Raw genomic sequence first — 20,642 nt, 5'->3', positions numbered from 1 at the left:
AAAAATTTTTTTCACATTTTTTTTTTTTGCCCTTATAAATATCAACAGTCACGTTCCATTACAGACCTAAATGTGTACTAGTCTGTGCATATCAATAAATATATGTGCAATGATGCGCGTGTCTGTTGTTCAATACAACTGATCAGACCAAGCGCAGACACAAGCTGCTCTGATCCAGACGGTGGAGTTGGAACAAACTGTCACACAATGTCGAGAGAACGAGACAGAATCAGGAAATTTCGATCAGGGGATGAAAAAAGAAAAAAACTAAAGAAAATGGAAGAGTTTAATGCCTCTCTGAAAGGCTCGTTTGATAAATTTGTTACAAAAATCATCAATCCGACCGGGTCTCAAGCAGCCATGGGGCCCCGCGTCGAGGCAGGCCAGATGATGATGAGGCAAGGGGAGGTATCCAGTATTTTGCTAATTGGAGAGTTAAAATTGCGCATATATACACCCGATCCGACCCGAAAAACCCCAAAAATTTTGTGCGAGGGCCCCCCAAGCCATTTCGCACAGGGCCTCGCAAATCTCCCAGGCAGCTCTGCCGCTGGGCATCAGGACCCAGGAGGGTCAAAATATTGAAAGGGTTCCAGAATATAAATATCTTGGTATTTGGCTGGATCAAAAACTCACTTTCAAGCATCATATCACCATACTAGTCACAAAGCTGCGTCAGAAAATTGTGTATTTTTATAAATACAGAGAAAATGCTCCTATGTCCTGCAGAAAGCGGGTTATTGAGGCAGATCTTCCTGTCAGTTCTGGATTAAGGTGATGTTATTTATCAACACGCATCTGCTTCCACCCTAAAACCACTTGATGCTGTTTATCACTCAGCTCTGAGATTCATCACTGGTGACAGTTATTCTACTCATCACTGCATCTTATACGAAAAACTTGGCATTGGTTTCTTTTTGTTTCTAAAGCCCTAATTGGAAGGCTTCCTCATTCCCTTAGCTCCTTACTGTGGTGGCATAATGGCAGATACTCAACCCATTGCTCTGATTTTCTCATGCTGGAAGTGTCATGTCCACGGACTGAATTGGGAAAAACTGCATTTAGCTACTGCGCGGCTCACAGTTGGAACATTTTGCAACATGCATTGAAGTTGGAAACGTTGGTGCAGTTTGGTCAATTGAAATCCTTAATTGCTGACCATTTGTAATTTTTAATTTTTCTCTTTTATTTTTATTGTATTATTCTTTTTATATGGTTGTTGTATATTCGGCATCATTGTAAATGAGGGCTTGCTCTCAATGATTTCTCCGAATTCGAATAAAGGTTGATGATTCGGTTATCAGCACTAAAGAAAACACAGCCCAGTTCTTTTACATCTGCAGACGCTTGGACAAATATGGCAGCGCCAAGTTATTGAAAAGCTAAATCTAGCAATATAATCTTCCAAGCTATCTCAGAGCAGACACTAGAGATCGATATAGAGATATCAGCTGCTCAGGTTTTCAAATATGTACCAGACAAATCTCAAAAAGTGCAACGGTATCTCTCAAGTGTTCTGTACAGCAAAGTAGTAAAATACTTTCCAAGCCTGTAGAGATTCCTTTAATGCAGATGCCTTGCAGATACGGTAATTCAAATCAATTGTCAATTCAATTTCATACATATAGCACTTATTACAACACAAGTTGTCTCCAGGCGGTTTTTGGAGACCCAGAACATACAGTAACCCCCCAGCAATTATTACATAACCAATGACCACACTGTTGGACCCTATTGTTCAATATCACCAGGGGATCGAAGCTCCAAACATTTTAACAAGCCTTCAGAAGATGGATGTGTTTGGACTGAACAGCACTGAGGAACAGCCCAAACTTCTCTAACCAGATGCAGAAACAAACAGTCCAGATGGAGTCTGGACCTCGGGGGGCAGCGTTAACGATGAGCCGAGCCGGGGGCCAGGACAGGAGATGATGTCAGGGAGGGAGGCCAGGCCGTGGCTTCATGTTACACACTGCGGCACAGCGCATGCCTTCACGTCTGTTGGCTTGTTAGGCCTCCTGCCAGCTGTCGTTATCGCCGTGGTAACGGCTCTCTGCGGAGCAGAGCCCTTTACCGGTACGCCTCATTAATTAGAGTTAAGCACAGTTTAAAGTTGAACTGGCATCCCAGAATAATGGAGGCCGATGCTCTGTTTCTCTGACGCGTAATTCAGCGCAGGTGTTTGTTTCTTCTCACCAAACAATTTAGTTAGATTCGAGGAAATTGGATGGGGATAACGAGTTTAGGGCCAGGACGGGAGACAATCTCCACATGTTTCCACACCGGACTGCTTCTAACACCAACTTTGGGTCCGCTCACTTTCTTCTATCTCATCTCTTTCCTGAACACAACAGTTCTGTTTTACACAAAGCACAAGAGACAAGGGCCCTGTCCCGATACTCCCACTTCCCCTACTTTTCAGTCCTACCCCTAAATTTTGCACGTTCCCGTGAGGGTAGTGGTGTCCCAATTCCTCTTTTCACCTAGGGGGAGGGCTGAAAACGAGGGTAGTGTGTATGAATCTAGCCCTTCACAGCTAAGGATTTCGGATACACCCTAGTTGACCGAGGGCCAGAAAAATTTCCCAGAATGCTTTTCGTTGTCATTTGCGGACTGAATAAAAAAAAAACATGGCGGATATTTCTTATTTTTTAGTGAATAAAATCAATATTTTGAGTTAGTTTCTGCATAAAAATGCGTTTTGATTACATTTCTAGCGAGAAATATATATTTTACTTTCATGATATTCACTCAGTGAATGTACATAATCACTCGTTTGCCCGTTTGCCGAAGATCAAGCCAGAGTAAAGGCTGATTTATGGTTCCGCGTTACACCAACGCAGAGCCTACGCCGTAGGTTACGTACCCTACGCCGTAGGCTCTGCGTCTATTTAACGCGGACCCAAAAACAGCTTCCGAGCCGGCAGGCAGAAATCCCGAAATTTTCGGAGCAAATTTCTTAACAGGCGTAGCTACAACTGGTAAATTTCATCTATTAAACCAACATTTATCTTCCTAAATGATTTATTTCAGCCAGTGGTAATTCTCCACAGACCTGCATGTTTCTCCCCGGGACGACGGAGCAGCGCGATCACGTCTGTACTCCGGCTGCTGCTGCTGCTCCGATCCGGCAGCTCTTATTGCCGAAAACATCATATCAAATTTCTTAACAGGCGTTATTTGGATAAACTGAGCCCAGGTTGGGGATCTTAACGGTTACTTTTACGTAGGGCTGGGCGATATGGACCAAAAGTCATATCTCGATATTTTCTAGCTAAATGGCGATACTCGATATATATCTCGATATTTTTTCTGTGCCTTAATTGGGGTTTCCCCCAAAGCATTATAGCATAGCATCTCTGTTAGCTTCATTTTTGTCTGAGGCAAACCCTTAAAAAAACAGTCAGTTTTAATACAAAGCCTCGTGCCAAATGTCACACAGGTACATTTATTAACAGAGGTCTGCACAATATCAAAATGTATAAAACAAATGAAATAAAAATAAACTGCCTGCATATATAGAATAAAAATGCTTCTTGAATAAAATAAAACAAATATCCCTTTCCTGCATAACAATTCAATTAAAATACACTGTGCAATTAATACAATGTAGACAGTAACAGGCAGACTTTTCCACTGAGGTTGACAGTTGTGCAAATAACAAAACATTTGTGCAAATCTCAAATAAAACATTCAAGTCAATTTGTCACAAAATAAGCTATATCAAAATCATTAAAAAAAAAAATGTAAAAAAAAAAAACAATTTATTTATTTATTTATTTTTAAATCGATATAAACGATATTGTCTCGTACCATATCGTGTTTGAAAATATATCGATGTATATTAAAATCTCGATATATCGCCCAGCCCTACTTTTACGCCTGAAAAAATATTAAAACTCAATAAAGTGGCATATTAACAGCGCTACAGCTGAAATTAAAACAGCGTTTGGCTCTCAGCTTCCTGATTTTAGTGGTGGTGATGAAAGTAGGAGTAGTGGGAGTATTGGGAAAGACCTGGGAAGATTTCAAGTGCCCTAAAATGTGTGGCTTCTTTTTTAGGGGTGGTGGTAGTGAGGGAGGGCTAGTGAAAGAAAGTAGGGGGAGTATTGGGATTGGCCCAAGATATCCACCTCTGACAGGATAAAACAGGGGGTGAAACCCTGAAACAGTTCTCCACCTCCGTGGACTGTTCAAACTCTCAGATTAGATCAATCAAAAGCTCAGCATGTTAGGATTGGGGATTACCGAAGCTCTGGCTCCTCAAACCTTTTCACAAGAACAGCCGCTCCTCTGACAAGCCTGCAAGAAGTTGGAAATGGTTGTTTTTTTAACTTCTCTTGTAGAAAACTTTCCACAAGGACTGTTAGGACTCAGAAAACAGGCAAATGAAAGGTCCTGTTTGGATATATAAGATCTTTAGGAGGACTCTGCACTGGAGGATTAGTCTTCTGCTCTTCACTGAACGCCTGAACTAATATAACCTTCATGAAAGGGCCCTAAGGGATAAACCTCTCCTACGACTGCAAAACATCATCAAACTCTGCAAAGGAGGCAAGGAAAGGGAGGAGAAAAACGTCCTGAAATACTCAAAATCCGAAGGTTTTGCTAGACTGAGTGAATAGAAATCCTTCCTGCAAAAATAAAACTGCTTCTATTAACAGCGTTTACCCCTAAGGTAAGCGCTGTGTTTAACAGTTCGAAAGTCTTGTCATCATTAATCCACTGAATATTCAACTTGCTGAAGATCAGAATATGAATGCATTAGATGAAAATACTGTATTTGAAGCCCCATTATGACAGATTTTATATTTAGGGCCCGAGCACTTACAGTGCGAAGGCCCTATTGTATCTGTAGGAATTTTTTCTTTCTTTTTCTTTCTTTTTATTCTTCCGACAAAAGGAGGGCCTTTTTTTCCCCCTAAACGTGCCCCAAAAGTCACCAAATTTTGCACCAAGCCAGGCCTGGCGATAAATTTGATATTTAATAGTTTGCATTAATGGGCGTGGCAAAATGGCTCAACAGCGCCCCCTAGAAAACTTTGTGCCTCAAGCCCCATAATACGGTTTGACGTACATGCACGAAAATCGGTACACACCTGTATCATGTCGCAACTTAAAGAAAAGTCTCTTGGCGCCATGGCCTTAACCGAACAGGAAGTCGGCCATTTTGAATTAATCGTGTCATTTTGGCGCAATTTATGCCACTTCTTCGGCAGTTAATACGGCCCGAACCGTAACGTGCACCCAGGTGTGTTATACATCAAAATGTGCGTCTCCATCCTGCGATAACGCACATTACTTTTCTCTTTCAAAAGTGTTACCGTGGCGACGCTAGATGCCCAAAAGCGCGCCCCCCCTTCATCTGATTGGTCCATATTTGATAGTTCCCCAAAAGTCACCAAATTTTGCACGCAAGCCAATTGGATATTTCATGGTTTGCATTAATGGGCGTGGCCTAACGGCTCAACAGCGCCCCCTAGAATACTTTTCTCTGCTATAACTTTTGAATGGTTTGACATAAAGACTCGCGGGTGGTGTCATGGGACTCGGTATTGAGTCCTTGACCATAATTAGTGAAAATTAGCCCCGCCCCTTCTTCTGATTGGTTGTCCCTTTTTTCTGCTATAACTTCTGAATGGTTTGACATAGGAAGTCGTGGGTGGTGTCATTTCTGATATGCTTATGGGGGGCGGTGGCCATGATTGCGAGGGCCCGTTCATCGCTGCTTGCAGCTTTAATTTCTCCTTGTGTTCAAATCGTCAAACTGAATTACAACCTGGATGCAGTAATGTTCAGTGCTTAAATGGTTAATGGTTATTACTTAATACTTTGCTTTATAAAATCAGATCCTTAATTTTTCTTCAGGGATCAGAACCCCTGCAGTATTTGATCACCATTACAGATTTAAGTAATACTTTACATTATGTTATAGATGCTGAGGAAAACATGAAAAACAAAATACACAAAGATTTGCTTTGATTGCGGATGATATAAGACACAGATGTTGCTTTAAACAGGCAACATCCACAAGGTATTGTACTTAAAATGTGGAACGAAAACAGTATTCATGAGAAGAGGATGCTCTAGGGAGCAAAGATGGGCCGAGGATTTCCCAAGAAATGCGTGACACAAACTGTTAAACAGAGCGTTTCTGCGAGACACCTTGGAAGGGATTTGCATAGTTCTCATTCTACGGAAAGAGACATCGGGAATGGGCCATCATAGACGCTACGGTCAGGTGAATTAGTCTGCCAGATCGACTTTTTGGAAGAAATGGACACTGTGTGCGCAGACCAGAACAGAAAAGGACCATCCTGACTGTTATTAGCCAAAACAATTCATCCCTAAGCGAGGCTCATTTCCACTTCTGTGAAGGCAGCATGAATACACACCAGCCTGCTCTCAGATGACGTGTGCCCCCTGTAGAAGGGGCTCTGGTAATCAAGGGGCTGCTGAAAAGTAAAATGAGATTTCGGGAACAACATGAGCTGCCTTCAAGACCTCATCTTTTCCAGGCACATCCAAGAACATCTTATTTTAACAAATTGAAAAGATGATGGAAGTGACGTGCACTCAGCGCTAACACATCCTCAATGACAGAACACCAAGAGCTGTGAGACGGATCGGCAACTTCACAGAGCAGCACTATGGAGCTAGAACAGTCTCATAATTCGCAAATGCACACACCATTTCACAAATGCACACACTGATATGCAAATGCACACACCATTTCACAAATGCACACACTGATATGCAAATGCACACACCGTTTCACACATGCACAGGACAAAATTCACAAATGCACAGACCGATCCACAAATGCACACACCGTTTCACAAATGCACAGGACAAGTTTCACACGTGCACAGAACAATTCACACGTGCGTAGGACAAGATATACAAATGTATTTTTGATGCACACACAAATATAACCTGATTTACAAACGTTTTTTTGTCTGTGAGCTGCGCTGGATTTGCGTGTGAGTTTTGAGACTCCCCTGGTTTTTCTCCTGAACCGTTGCTTGTTTGAAATGAATTGGCAAATAAATGTAGAGGAGTAAAAGTGATTTCTCCAGTAGGCCTCCATGTGGAGAAACCCCTCACTTGGGAGACGCAAGGCATCCTGACCCCGTGTCCAACCACCTCATCCCTGAGGGCCATGCCTGACCCCTGGAGGTCAGCGAGGTGTCAGCCCCGAGTGTTCAGCCGAGGAACTGCAATGTTTCTTACCCTGCGTTCACACTGAAAGCGTCAAAAATCTCCTGACGCCAGCATCTCGCTGCTTGGTGCGTTCACACTGAAGGCTGCATGTACTGTTGACGCCTGCAGTGGGCGGGGCTAAAGCTGCAGTGGGGGGGGCTAAAGATGCAGTGGGCGGGGCTAAAGCTGCGCTTCAGAACTGGAAGGAACAGTGGGAACAGCCTAAACATATAGCGTGCACATCTGCGCTGATACTGACACAGGGTTGGAGCAGATTTGGTCATGATGTTTAACCTGTGTTTTGTTATTAATAAGCACGGTTTTTAATTATTTTGCGTTGGATCAATGTAGCAAATAAAATCGTTGGGACCATCCAGCTCCTCAACCATCCAGCTCCTCAACCATCAGATATGTGTTTCACATGAGCAGTTCAGGTAAAAACGGCAGTCAAACCAGCAAAAATATCAGTTTGCTGGATGAAATATATTAATTCCTGATAAAATAAGTTTGTTAGTGACAGCTCTGCTCCTGTACGCATGTGAATGCGTGTACGTTTGTGTGTACATGAAAGTACAATCTGCATTGAGGCTTCTCGCTTCGGGAATCCCGGTCTGTGATTGGACGCTGCCTCGGCGTCGCCGCTGCTCATTTGCATAAAGTTCAGATTTTTCAACTTCAAATTGACGCGCCGCCCCCGCCGCTCTCGCCGCCCCCGCCGCTTCTTGACGCACGTTTTCATAGACAATGAATGGCAGCCGGACGCCTATGACGCCCGTGACGCTTTCAGTGTGAACGCAGGGTAACCCTAACCCTATTTTTTCCACAAAGGAAACGTTAATCAACCAGACAATCCTAAGTACCCCCTGACCGCCTCAAAGATTTAACAGGGGAATTTGCAGGTCTGGATGTTTAGGTGTGTGTACACACAATGCCCAAAGGGAAAGAAATCAGCACACTTATCTGTATAAGATTATTAAATAATTTATTAAATCATTGGAGTTGAGTTGTGTGTAGTAGGAAAGATTGTTCATGTGAGGTCAAAATTGAAATCAGTTGTGAACCCTCTCAGGAGTGTATGTCGCGGCAAACGTAACCCAGGATTGGACTATGAAATGCTCGGGGAAATTAGGAAGCGGATGAGGCAGCTGAAACAGCAGTGGGGTGTGTACCCACACGAATGATGTTTGTTAGTGCACAGCTCTGCTCCTGTACGCATGTGAATGAGTGTACGTTTGTGTCTACACGAAAGTACAATCTGCATTGAGGCTTCTCGCTTCCGGAATCTCGGTGTGTGATTGGACGACGGCTCGGCGTCGACGCTGCTCATTTGCATAAAGTTCAGATTTTCAACTTCAAATTGACGCGCTGCTCCGGCTGCTCCCGACGCCTCCGCCGCCTCTGCTGCTCTTGCTGCCTCTCGACGCGCGTTTTCATAGAAAATGAATGGCAGCCGGCTGCCTATGTGACGCTTTCAGTGTGAATGCAGGGTTACTTCCTCAGTTTTAATGTTTCCACCTATCTACAACAAGTTGGCTGTAGCCTCCCATTCGTAAAAGAATTACTTACATCGAACATCAAGGGGCATGCGCCGTATTTCACACGGATCGATGGAGGTTGAGTGGAAATCAGGCGTCACTGCCTCCACTGACAAAAGCTCATTCCAACTACTTGAATTCACCATCTCATTCTTCCAGCCCCCCGACACTTTGACACTTTGTGTTGCAGCGCGGTCCCTCCACCCAGACAGAGGTGGAGTTCTGCCCCGTTTCACTCATCAATCTCCTGCTCCACGTTCTCCCAGCGGAGCTGGAGGAGGAGGCTGGGGAGAGGGAGGTCTGGGGATGTCGTCTCAGTCCGTCACCCCCTGCCAAGCTGCCTCGGATAAGTGGAAGAAAATGAGTGGAGGCAATAAAACTAAAAGCTTGCACGGGACTTTTCTTGTATTGGCCTTTGTTCTCCCATTCCTCTGAGTTGCAATTAAAAGCCACTGTTGCTGTTGCAAACAGACTGCAGCTTTTCAAAGTGATGTTCTGTGAAACTGTGATCCACAACCAGCACAAATCAAAGTCTAAAACCTAAACGTGATGCTGGTATCGGAAACAAAGCAGGGGATCACCAAAGATCTCAGCCGGGAGAAAATAAGCACGTTTTAAAAAGCTAAAACGACATCGTTTGGCTGTTTATCTGAGACTAAAGCTCCATCTAATGTCGGAAGTCAACACTAATTGAACATCAAGTGGAAACTAGAAAGCTTTTAGTATCAAACCCTGATTCTTCACAAATTCTGCACATTAAGGACGGGGGGGAAGTGTGTTCAGGGTGCATACAGATGAGACGTCGCGTCCCCCTGAGCCGCAGATATCCAGCTTGATTAATATTTAGATGATATGGTGCACTTCATTCCCCGTGTGTATCCTTCTTATTCCTCTCTACTTGTGTTATCCAACAAGAGCTTTAAAAAAAATGGCCAAAAAGGGAAGAAGAAAATGATGAGGGATTTAAAAGGATGTTGTGATGGATGACTTCAAACCCCAGATCTAATCACAGCCGCCGTCTGCATGTTTGCTCTGCGTACGTTCAAATCTGGTCATCGCAGATGCCCCCGAACATCTCACGGCCGACCCTCTGCAGAGTGTGCCGATTTGCATAATACGTTTTTGCAGGCTGAGAGCTTCGGGGCTCGTTGAGAGGATCGGAGAGAGGACTCCAATCAGATGTCAAGGTGAAGATGAAGGTCAAAGAAGACTCGGGAAGTTATTTGGAGCGAATACTGCGAGTTGGCAGCATTTCCCGCGCCGGACTCCCATCCAGCAGGTTTCCAGCTGTCAAGTTCATCACAAACTCATCCAGTTTCTCAGATCTACTAGAGAGGATGTGGAGACAAGTGACAACACACATCACTGCCACCCTGAAAGCTGCCCGTCTGACCGCGGACACGCAGCACGAACGCTGCCATGTCTGAATACCGCAGCCTTTAGGGCTAAGTAATATCCTGCTGCTTTAAAGCCGTTTCATTCAGCCATCTGCGCAGTTTCACAGAGTCAAAAACAGCTTGAGTCCAGCGGAGGGAGTCAGTTTTCACTATGAGCTTTTGATCACCAAATGCATTATGGAGTAAGCGTTTTATGATTTGACATGATGGACATTCGAGCAGCATGTTCCTGCTAAATGTCTGCAGGCGGCAGGAAGTGATGAAAGGAAGTGAGGCAAAACTCTAAACACAAAAATGTTTAACAAATGGCATTTAGTCAGAGGTGCCAAAAGTATTCACATTCATTACTCAGGTAGAAGTATAGATACTAGAGTTTAAAAATACTCCTGTAGAAGTTGAAGTATCAACTCAAGTTTTTATTCAAGTAAAAGTATAAAAGTACTGGTTCCAAAACTACTTAAAGTATAAAAGTAAAAGTAATGTAAGGGGGAAAAAAGCCATTAAGGACTTCTTAGTATAATGCAAATATATTAAAGAACCATATATGTGTACTATTGAGCATTAACATGTGACTAGTTGCCTATAAGTATTGTAATGGTGCAAAAAGTCAAACTTCATGTTCATGTTATCATTTATCCTAACCTTTATTGGAATGTACATCCAAGTTTAGTTGCAGGAATCTGAGGGAACGGATGTAAGAACAAAACTGGACAAGAACATCTGAAACAACCACAACCAAATTCACTCTATCCGGATGGAGCAATTTAACTGGATAGTTTTTATTTAAAGGCCGAAATGAAATAGAGTAACAAGGCTTTTTTTTAAATGTAAGGAGTAAAAAGTACAGATAATTGCGTGAAATTGTAAGGAGTAAAAGTAAAAAGTCGTCTGAAAAATAATTACTCCATTGAAGTATAGATAACCAAAATTTCTACTTAAGTAAGGTAAAGAAGTATTTGTACTTCGTTACTTGACACCTCTGCATTTAGTGCACTGTCAGGGTCTACATGCCGGGTTTTGGTAGTCAGTTTAGTAAGCCACCGCTCTTCTAGCAGTGCTTATTCTCTTCTTGGAGCGTCCCGTCTTTTTGTGGGCGTCGTTGTCCTGAATAAAGACTTTCTTACACCGACCCAGGCCGGTCTAAGGTCAACGGCGTTGCCACTGACGGTTAATGGCAGTTCCACATCTATTACCACCTCTGCAACACTTGAGTTCACATAAGATGAGTACACGTAATCACCATGGAAACAAGGAGAAAGACAAATTACCGCCCCTTCTTCCGAGCCAAATAATTGGACGTGTTCTTTACAATGCCCTTTCTTCCACCGATGACAGATGCTTTTTTTTTTTTTACATTGATCTCAGGCTTGTGTCACAAAGAGCATCCATTATAAACCCAAGAGGGGGAAAGCCAAAACAATAGTGTTTTTTTTTTTCATAAGAACGTAAAAAAACGATTGGCGCCAATAAAACGTAAAGTGCATTTTGAAATAATCCCCAAATCCTGTTTTAGGAAGAACAGCAAGTGCTGCATGACGTGAAGCTGAATAGAGGAAAAGATCTGGGGCCTCATTTATAAAGCTTGCTTGCGCACAAAACAGGGCTTGAAAGATGCGCACGCCACCTTCTACGCAAAGGTTGGGATTTAAAAATAAAAAACTAACCGAAAAATGTGCGTATCCCTACGCCAACCCTAACCCTCCCGTAGGAACTTACTTAAGATATGGGGAACTGGCGACGCAGGCGGTGAGGTGGTGAAATGAAGCCAGATTCATCTCATACTCTTAATGTCATCACATATCAGACTTATAATATAATAGCGCTGATCGTGTCTCTCTGTGTTTTAAGCTCAGCGTCAGTCAGGACTCTGTTGCTGCTGCAACCGCGGTGCAGGACACGCCGGGAACCTCCTCTTCACCCACCGCGACAACCGTAGAGTGACTGAGGACAGAACAATTGAGTGCGGGGCCACTCTACGGAGCCCCTAAAGGGACTCAGACTTGTTTTTAATATATATAATGAGTTACGCGTGCGCGTTCGATGTTAAAACGACGCAGAGCCTACGCCGTAGGGTACGCGGCGACACGCACCTACGCCGTAGGCTCTGCGTTGGTGTAACGCGGAACCATAAATCAGCCTTAAAGGTTTCACACGCGCACGTAAAACTCATTATATATAAAAAAAAAAATCTGTGTCCCTTTATGGGCTCCATAACTCTTGGCCTCCACCTTCAAATCAAACCACTTCTTTTTTTTCTGCACCATCTGTCCGTGGCACTCGGACGCGGCGTTTAGCGCAGCAACGACGTGCTGCCACTCACTCGCTTTATTTTATACTATTTATGTACAATTTATACTTTTACTGTGACCACCAAATAATGTGGTTTTCCTGCCTCCACCTCATCCACATCTCCATCTCAGTCTCTGTGAAATTTAGTGGCGCGGTGGCTCGACACGTCTCATTCATCCTGGCGTGCAGCAGAAACAGCATGCTCAGCAGGCTCATTCATATGCAAATACAGTCATAAACTACTTTGCATTGCCCATTTATGGTATGAAGTGGGCGTGTAGAGGGCGGGATATGAGGCGAATTCACGTGCGCAACCTTCCAGCTGGACTGCGATTTATAAAGCGAACATTGCGTGCAAGCGTGCACACGGTTTTATAAATCCGTATTTTATTTTGCGCCCGCCATTTTTGGCTTTTGGGTTTACGTGCACTTTTAATATCCAATCCCACACACTCTTTTATAAATGAGGCCCCTGGACTGCTCACTGAGTGACACGTCTACAGACTCTGGTCAAAACACAGTTAGAGGATTGCGTGAAGTCAGAGTGTCTTTTCTCTGTCCGCCGCTTCAAACATCCGAACCACCACCGTCCCCTTCACTTCATGTGGCAACTTTAACGCTTCTCTGCCATGTTGTGAGATGTTCATTAGCACTGGTGACAGTTACATGTATTAAAAATGGATCCCCCACATGTGGGTGACACGGTGAGTTTATCACCGGCCCGGCACTTCGCCGCTGATCTCCAGGCTTCCAGATCGATGGAAACGCTCGCAGTCCTCCGATTGATTTGCAGCCGGGGACAGCTCGTAGATTCAGGAGCAGCAGATGAGTTTAATACGGTGAGTTGGGGCAGAGAGCCAGAATCCCCCAAGTCAAACACAAGACACTTCACTTCCCTCCATCTCCCCAGTCCTGTTACTTTTCTGCACTGGAACTCAGCGCTCGCACACTTCCCTCTTAACCCTGGTACTGTCTTTGAGTCAAAATGACCTACTTCTCATGTCCTTCTTTCCTCCTGCTCTCTCTTTCTTTCTCCCTTCCTCTTTACGCCCTTCCTTCCTTCCTTCCTTCCTTCCTTCCTTCCTTCTTCCCTTCCTTCTTTTCTTCCCTTCCTTCTTTCCTCCTGCTCTCTCCTCCTTTCTCCCTTCCTCTTTACGCCCTTCCTTCCTTCCTTCCTTCCTTCCTTCCTTCCTTCCTTCCTTCCTTCCTTCCTTCCTTCCTTCCTTCCTTCCTTCCTTCCTTCTTTACTCCTTTCTTTTCTCCCCTCGTACATTCTTTCCTTGTTATCTCCTTTCCTTCCTTCCTTCTTTTTTCCCTTCTTTTCTCCCTTCCTTCCTTCCTCCCTTCCTTCCTTCTTTCCTTCCTTCCTTCTCTTCTCCCTTCCCTCTTTTATCCCTTCCTTCCTTCTTTTATCCCTTCTTTCCTTCATTCCTTCCTTCCTTCCTTCCTCCCTTCCTTCCTTCTTTTCTTCCTTCCTTCCTTCTCCCTCCCTCCCTTCTTTCCTTCCTTCCTTCTTTTCTCCCTTCCCTCTTTTATCCCTTCCTTCCTTCTTTCCTTCCTTCCACCCTTCCTTCTTTCCTTCATTCCTTCCTTCCTTCTTTCCTCCCTTCCTTCCTTCCTTTTTTTTCCTTCCTTCCTTCCTTCCTTCCTTCCTTATTTACTCCTTTCTTTTCTCCCCTCGTACATTCTTTCCTTGTTATCTCCTTTCCTTCCTTCCTTCTTTTTTCCCTTCTTTCCTTCCTTCATTCCTTCTTTTCTCCCTTCCTTCCTTCCTTCCTCCCTTCCTTCCTTCTTTTCTTCCTTCCTTCCTTCTCCCTCCCTCCCTTCTTTCCTTCCTTCCTTCTTTTCTCCCTTCCCTCTTTTATCCCTTCCTTCCTTCTTTTCTCCCTTCCTTCCTTCTTTCCTTCCTTCCACCCTTCCTTCTTTCCTTCATTCCTTCCTTCCTTCTTTCCTCCCTTCCTTCCTTCCTTTTTTCCTTCCTCCCTTCCTTCCGCCCTTCTTTCCTCCCTTCCTTCCTTCCTTCTTTTCTCCCTTCCTTATTTTCTCCCTTCCTTCCTTTTTTCCTTCCTCCCTTCCTTCTTTCCTTCCTTCCTTCCTTCCTTCCTTCTTTTCTCCCTTCCTTCCTTCCTTCCTTCCTTCCACCCTCCCTTCTTCCCTTCCTCCTTCCTTCCTTCCTTCCTTCTTTTCTCCCTTCCTTCCTTCCTCCCTCCCTTCTTTTCTTTCCTTCCTTCCTTCTTTTCTCCCTTCCTTCCTTCCTTCCTTCCTTCCTTCCTTCCTTCCTTCCTTCCTTCCTTCCTTCCTTCCTTCCTTCCTTCCTTCCTTCCTTCCTCCCTCCCTCCCTCCCTTCTTCCCTTCCTCCTTCCTTGACCCGAGGACAGCACGAGGGTTAAGCTGTCACTATTTGCAGGAGTAACTTCTTCAGTCCAAGTGTTTCCTGTTTTTCACGGGTGTCGAGACGGAAAAGTAAGAGCTGGCAGGAAATGAATGAAGGTAATTTCTCTGATTTCTTAAGCAGAATCTCTCGATGCTGAGAAGATGAACACTGCCGGCACTTAACTGATAATCTGATAATGGGCTTCACTTGGGCGGATGGAGGAAAACGCAGAAAAGAGGGGAACAATATAGCGGTGAGGAGTTTGAATTTAAAGGAGAAAATAAGGAGGCTGGAGAGTTATAAAGGAGTGGGGAGTCAATGAAACGGGATAAAATGGGGCACAAAGGGCATGCAGAGGAAGGGTGAAGAGTCTTAAAGGGATGAATCAAAGGGAAAGGACATGAAAGGCAGGATGGCAGAGGAGGGAAGAACTGGAAAAGCCAGGGAATGAATTGAAAGGAAGAGATGGGGTTACTGCAGAAAAAGACGAATAAATGAAAGAGGGGAACAATTCTTTCGAGTTTTCTGGCTCCAGTTGGTAAATTTCCTACTCAAAGATTCAAGGAATAGACGGAGAAAGACAGAAAAAAAGGCCTGATGGATTGAGGTTAGCTGGAAGAAATGCCAGAATATGGGATTTGTGTTTTCATCAAAGACGCGCTTATCTATTAGCATTACAGGACTGGAGCTCTGCTGCGCCGAGACGACTGGAAGCTGCAGATTAAGACGCTCAGGTGATGGAATATTGGCTCAGGTGGAGATGAAGAGGATGTAGATGAACTTTGAAACCCTGCCAAGATGGAAGCTCCCCCCTGATTTACATCTGTCACGTCCCCCAGGTTAAGCCACACCGATGCGTGGTCGCTCTACTGTGACGGCTAACAGGCTCGAATGGGGCTCTCACCGTCTCGTGGAAGTTTATTTGAAAATCTTGACATTTAGTTAAGGTTCAAAGGAGCATAAAACTGTTTTCTGAAAGCTTTTCAGCAAAATGACGTCAGTCAGAACCAGGTCAGATCTACAGGCTGAAATAATGCCAATCATGGTGCAGCATCCTCTGCCGGTGGCGAAGAGCATCTCTGAAAGCAAAACACCGGATCCTGCAGCGTGGGAGTGAGAGGGGCAGGGTAACGGCCCGGGCAGGCGGGGGAGAGATTTATCCGTCAAGACTCCTCTCCCTGGCCCTGCCCCTTCTCAACCTTTCCCAAACCCTGCATAACCCTGCACCCCAACCTGGGACTTGCTGATTGGGCCGGAGCTTCGGGAGCTGCGTGCTGGCCTGCGGTCTCCACCCCTGGTCATCCCGTTGCTGCTTCCACCTGCCTGCTGTGCTGTTGCCGTCCCCGACACCCAGTCTGGCCCTCGGCTTATAATCCAGGTCCTGCTCAAGGTTTCTTCCTCCTAAAGGGGAGTTTTTCCTTGCAACTGTTTGGCTTACGGTTTTTCTCCCACTAGGGGAGTTTTTACCTGCCATTGTTTATGTAATAACTGCTCGGGGGTCATGTTCTGGGTATGGGTCTCTGGAAAGCGTCTAGAGACAACTTTTGTTGTATTAGACGCTATATAAATAAAAATTGAATTGAATTGAAAATAAAGAGATTAGGAACTGAAAACATTCACTTCTTAAACTATTTACCAGGCTGACAGCCAATGTGGACAATCGCTCGTCTTTATCCGTTCCTCTTTTCCTGCTGTTCATCTTTGATAACCGTGCAACAAAATCTGCGATCACCAGATGAATTGTTTTGTGACTTTTCATCACTTTTCGTGCAACTTTGGTCGCACCTAACAGGTGTGAAATGTCCTGTCAGATACGGTTCTGCAGGGAGCACTGGAGTGGAGCCTGAAGAGGAAGCGGGATCTCGGAGGAGACGTGACCTTTCAGCGGTGTCAGGTGGATGCTTTGTGTTTTTCTTTCTTCTTTATCTTGTTGTGTTGGAGGTCAGGGTCTCTCAGAGGGGTGCGAACCTACAACAGCTGCGCAAGCTGTTCCTCCACTCGCCAACGTTTTATCGAGAAGTGTCTGATCTGGCTGTGAATGCACTGTGATTGTGTTGAGCACTGCTTTGTTTTAATAGATAACACATAAAGTTATGTGGTCCCTTTTTTAATAGGCAGCTGTAATAATGAAGTTCCCCCTGAAGGATTAATAAAGTGCTGCCTCGTTCAGCACAAACATTTTTAGAGCAGACGTGTGAACGTGAAGCCCCTGAGTAGCGACGGTGGCACTCAGCCTCGGGGCGACCTCCCGCAGAGCGCCGTTTGCACAGATTGGGTTAAATTGATTCAGTGAGAGCCTCTTCGTTTAAGCCTCCAGAGAAAGGTGGATGCCCTTTTGTTTCTACCACCTCAGCTGCTTTTGTCAACTTTATGACCATCGTGTCTCGTAAAAACTGCACATCTGGTTCTACCGGGGATGCAAAGGGAGTTACAGCTCTTTCACAGTCTAATAAACAGTCTTCATATTCGCAATAAACACTACTACTACTACTACTAAAAAAAAGTATACAGTCATAAGCATAAAGAAGATTTGGCAACGCTCTGGACTATGGACTATGCAAAATCCACAGCAAGTGGGGGTTTCTATCTGATGGCATCTATGATTTTGGAACCATGAGCTGCTCCACAAGTGGATTCGGACACATTTTCTGCCCCGGCTCCAAAAACATCACCTGCCGGAGTCACTGAGAGCGAAACATGAAGCAGTCACTTCCTGATGTCTCTAGAGACAACAGCATGTCTCTCAAGACAGAAAAATGTCTCCCAGAGACAGGAGAATGCAGACAATATATCATACATACAAGCCCAAGACTATTTATCGTTTTTCTCTCCTTTTTATTCCAGGTACTTTATGTAGATTATTCACACACTATGCACTTTGTTTTTATGTCTCTTTTAACTGCAAATGATGAGCCTGCACAAACACGTTTTTTTTACCCATGTTACTGAGTAATATGATGTGACAATAAAGATTGATTGATTGATTGACAAAGATCCAGAGCATTAAATCCCACAGGAGAAGGACTACACATGCAACCTAATCTTACCTCCTTGGTGGAGAGCACATGCTGGAGGTTTATGTGTCAGTAAATACTCATTTTACTATCACAGCTAAATCTTCTTGATCTCACAGTCAACTTAACCAAACTCGCTTTGCTTTTTTTTTTTTTTTTTTTGCTTTACAGATTCATGCGTTTGAATATCTTAAAGGTACCCCGAGTAAAATCAGAACCCGACGCCACATACTATGAGTTACCATGTGCGTCCATGGAAAAAGGTAAACATACACACGCACAAAGCGCGCTCATTTTTGCAACACTTTAAACTGCTCGCTCTAGGGCTGCCACCTTTCAGAAATAGAAATAAGGGACGCCCTGATTTCAGCAGCGCAGGAGCCAAAATAAAGCCCTGAAACTTCTAAACTGAATAAAAATGTGTTTATTTTATATGAAAAACAAAATGCTTTGATTTAAAGTTTAAAGTGCTTTAGCATTGAACTTTCATGACTGTACAGACAGCCAATCATACTAGCAACTGAAATATCATCCTATGCTACTTATGTCCACATCAGCCCAGATGTATAATATAGCTACAGGTGAAGAATATGGTGTAAAAGTTAATTTATTTCAATAATTCAACTAGAATAAGGTGTAAAAGTTAATTTATTTCAATAATTCAACTAGAATATGGTGTAAAAGTTAATTTATTTCAACAATTCAACTAGAATATGGTGTAAAAGTTAATTTATCTCAATAATTCAACTAGAATATGGTGTAAAAGTTAACTTATCTCAATAATTCAACTAGAATATGGTGTAAAAGTTAATTTATTTCAATAATTCAACTAGAATATGGCGTAAAAGTTAATTTATTTCAATAATTCAACTAGAATATGGTGTAAAAATTAATGAAAATACGGGACAAATCGCGTCCCGTATTAGTTCAATACGGGACGCAACATTTTTTTTCTCAAATAAAGGACAATTCCGTATTTTACGGGACGGGTGGCAACCCTAGCTCGCTCTGTCCAACAACTCCAGTGAAACGGCATATTATCTCCTATATATACCTGCTTTCCTGAGTTTCCTGTTCCTGAACACGGACACGATGACCAGCAGGTTCCCCACCACGTCCACCACGATGGTGGTGATGAGCACGCCGGCCAGCAGGGTGACCGCCCAGGGGAACGACTGCTGCGTCGGCCCCGGCGCGCCCTCCCCGCCCGTCGGGGTGGAGTTGCGGGGCTCCAGGGTTCCCAGGGTTCCGTCCACCGTGGTCGCAGGCTCATGCTCCTCCAGGGACATGAGCTGCGGGAGGTGCCGAGGGTCGACGAGTCGCATCGGGTCGTGGTGGCCGCGGAGCGTCTGTCCATTCAGCATTACGCGCGGCGGCGGCGGGGGTCAGACTCGGCGCGCCCCGGGTACTGCGCGCAAAAGGGAACCGAAGCGAAGCAGGGGAATCCAAGTCTCAAAGGAAGGCATAGCGGGACATTTCAGGGTTTCTTATTATAGATTTGCCTTTTTTTTCCTGAGCCACGGGTTTTTGACACCTATGAAGCCTCACCTGCTGCCAATCTGAGCCGGGAAACCCTAATCGGTGAATTTGTGCCAGAGGAAATATCCCTCAGTCCGTCAGCTGACTCCCGTTTAAAGTGGAAAAATAAAGCTGCGCGGCTGCTTGTGTCCCCAGATTCATGATGAGAACCACATGGCTCCGTGTCCACGCTGAGGCATCGTTCACACACCCATTCCGTCAGTCATTATCCAGGGAAGTCCGTTCAGGTCTGCGCTGGGATTCTGTGTGAAGGACGTTTTACGCGCATCCAGCGCAAGATCGACGCGCTCTCTCCTTTTCAACCCACCTCCCTCTTGGTGCTCGTGAGTGCACACGTGGTTTTTTTCTGACACTCAGTTAGTGTACATGATCCACCTGAGACGAAATCCCTTCACCTCCTCTTCCTCGGTCTGTCATGATGCTGATGTTCCTCCTTCTCTCACTCTTTCCTTCGTTTTTCTGCGTGCGTGGACGGATGTAGAGTAAACCTGGGAATTCACTCCGTCTCTCATTTTCATAAGTTAGGCTTAACCCCCCTTTTTATTTAAGATAATTCAGAAACACACACACACACACACACACACACACACACACACACACACACACACACACACACACACACACACACACATATATAAATATTCATACATTCATGCATGCACACATACACACACATAGCCACACATGTGCACACACAGACACATTTAGCCACACATACACACACACACACACACACACACACACACACACACACACACACACACACACACACACACACGGATGTAAACCTGGGAAATCACTCCGTCTCTTATTTTCATAAGTATATCTTAATCATATCTTAAATAAAAAGGGGGGTTACCTTTTTATTTAAGATAATTCATAAAAAAAAACACACACACACACACACACACACACACACACACACTGACGTCAGAAATAACTCCATTAAAAATCTAGCTGGGAAGTGCGAGGTCAAAAGTGCCGGAAAAAAAATAAAACATATGATATTGTAAATATACTAAAGGCGGGTGTTGCTGAATGCCTCAGGTCATATTTTCCATGACGTCCCGGCAACTAATGGAAGATAACAGAGTTAAAGCTATCACTCCCTTCTCTCTAATTACATTTTGAAAAGAAATTGCTTTTCCTGTAATGATTTACTTTAATTGACTTATTCTTTCTTCACGTGTCACCGTTGTATTTGTCCCTAGTTTTCCTCCTGCTGACAGACAGACCTGTGCAGGTGGGACTCGTACTCCTCCCTGGACTCCCCACAATGACGCCAGAGTTT

General features: G+C 44.3%; 1 protein-coding gene across 1 annotated transcript in view; it reads right to left on the bottom strand.

The window, feature by feature from the left end:
- The window catches only part of mtnr1al (melatonin receptor type 1A like), a 56,812-nt gene extending 37,240 nt beyond the window's left edge, over positions 1-19,572 (bottom strand). The window contains exon 1 of the mRNA XM_061726115.1: positions 18,867-19,572. Coding sequence (XP_061582099.1) covers positions 18,867-19,176 — 310 coding nt within the window. The 5' untranslated portion in view covers positions 19,177-19,572. The remainder of the gene's footprint in view (positions 1-18,866) is intronic.
- Between the last annotated feature and the right edge of the window lie 1,070 nt (positions 19,573-20,642).

This window comes from Cololabis saira, chromosome 7, assembly GCF_033807715.1.
Source record: "Cololabis saira isolate AMF1-May2022 chromosome 7, fColSai1.1, whole genome shotgun sequence".
Lineage (NCBI taxonomy): Eukaryota > Metazoa > Chordata > Actinopteri > Beloniformes > Belonidae > Cololabis > Cololabis saira.
The sequence above is the reverse complement of the archived record's forward strand: the minus strand, read 5'-3'. Positions and strand labels throughout refer to the sequence as shown.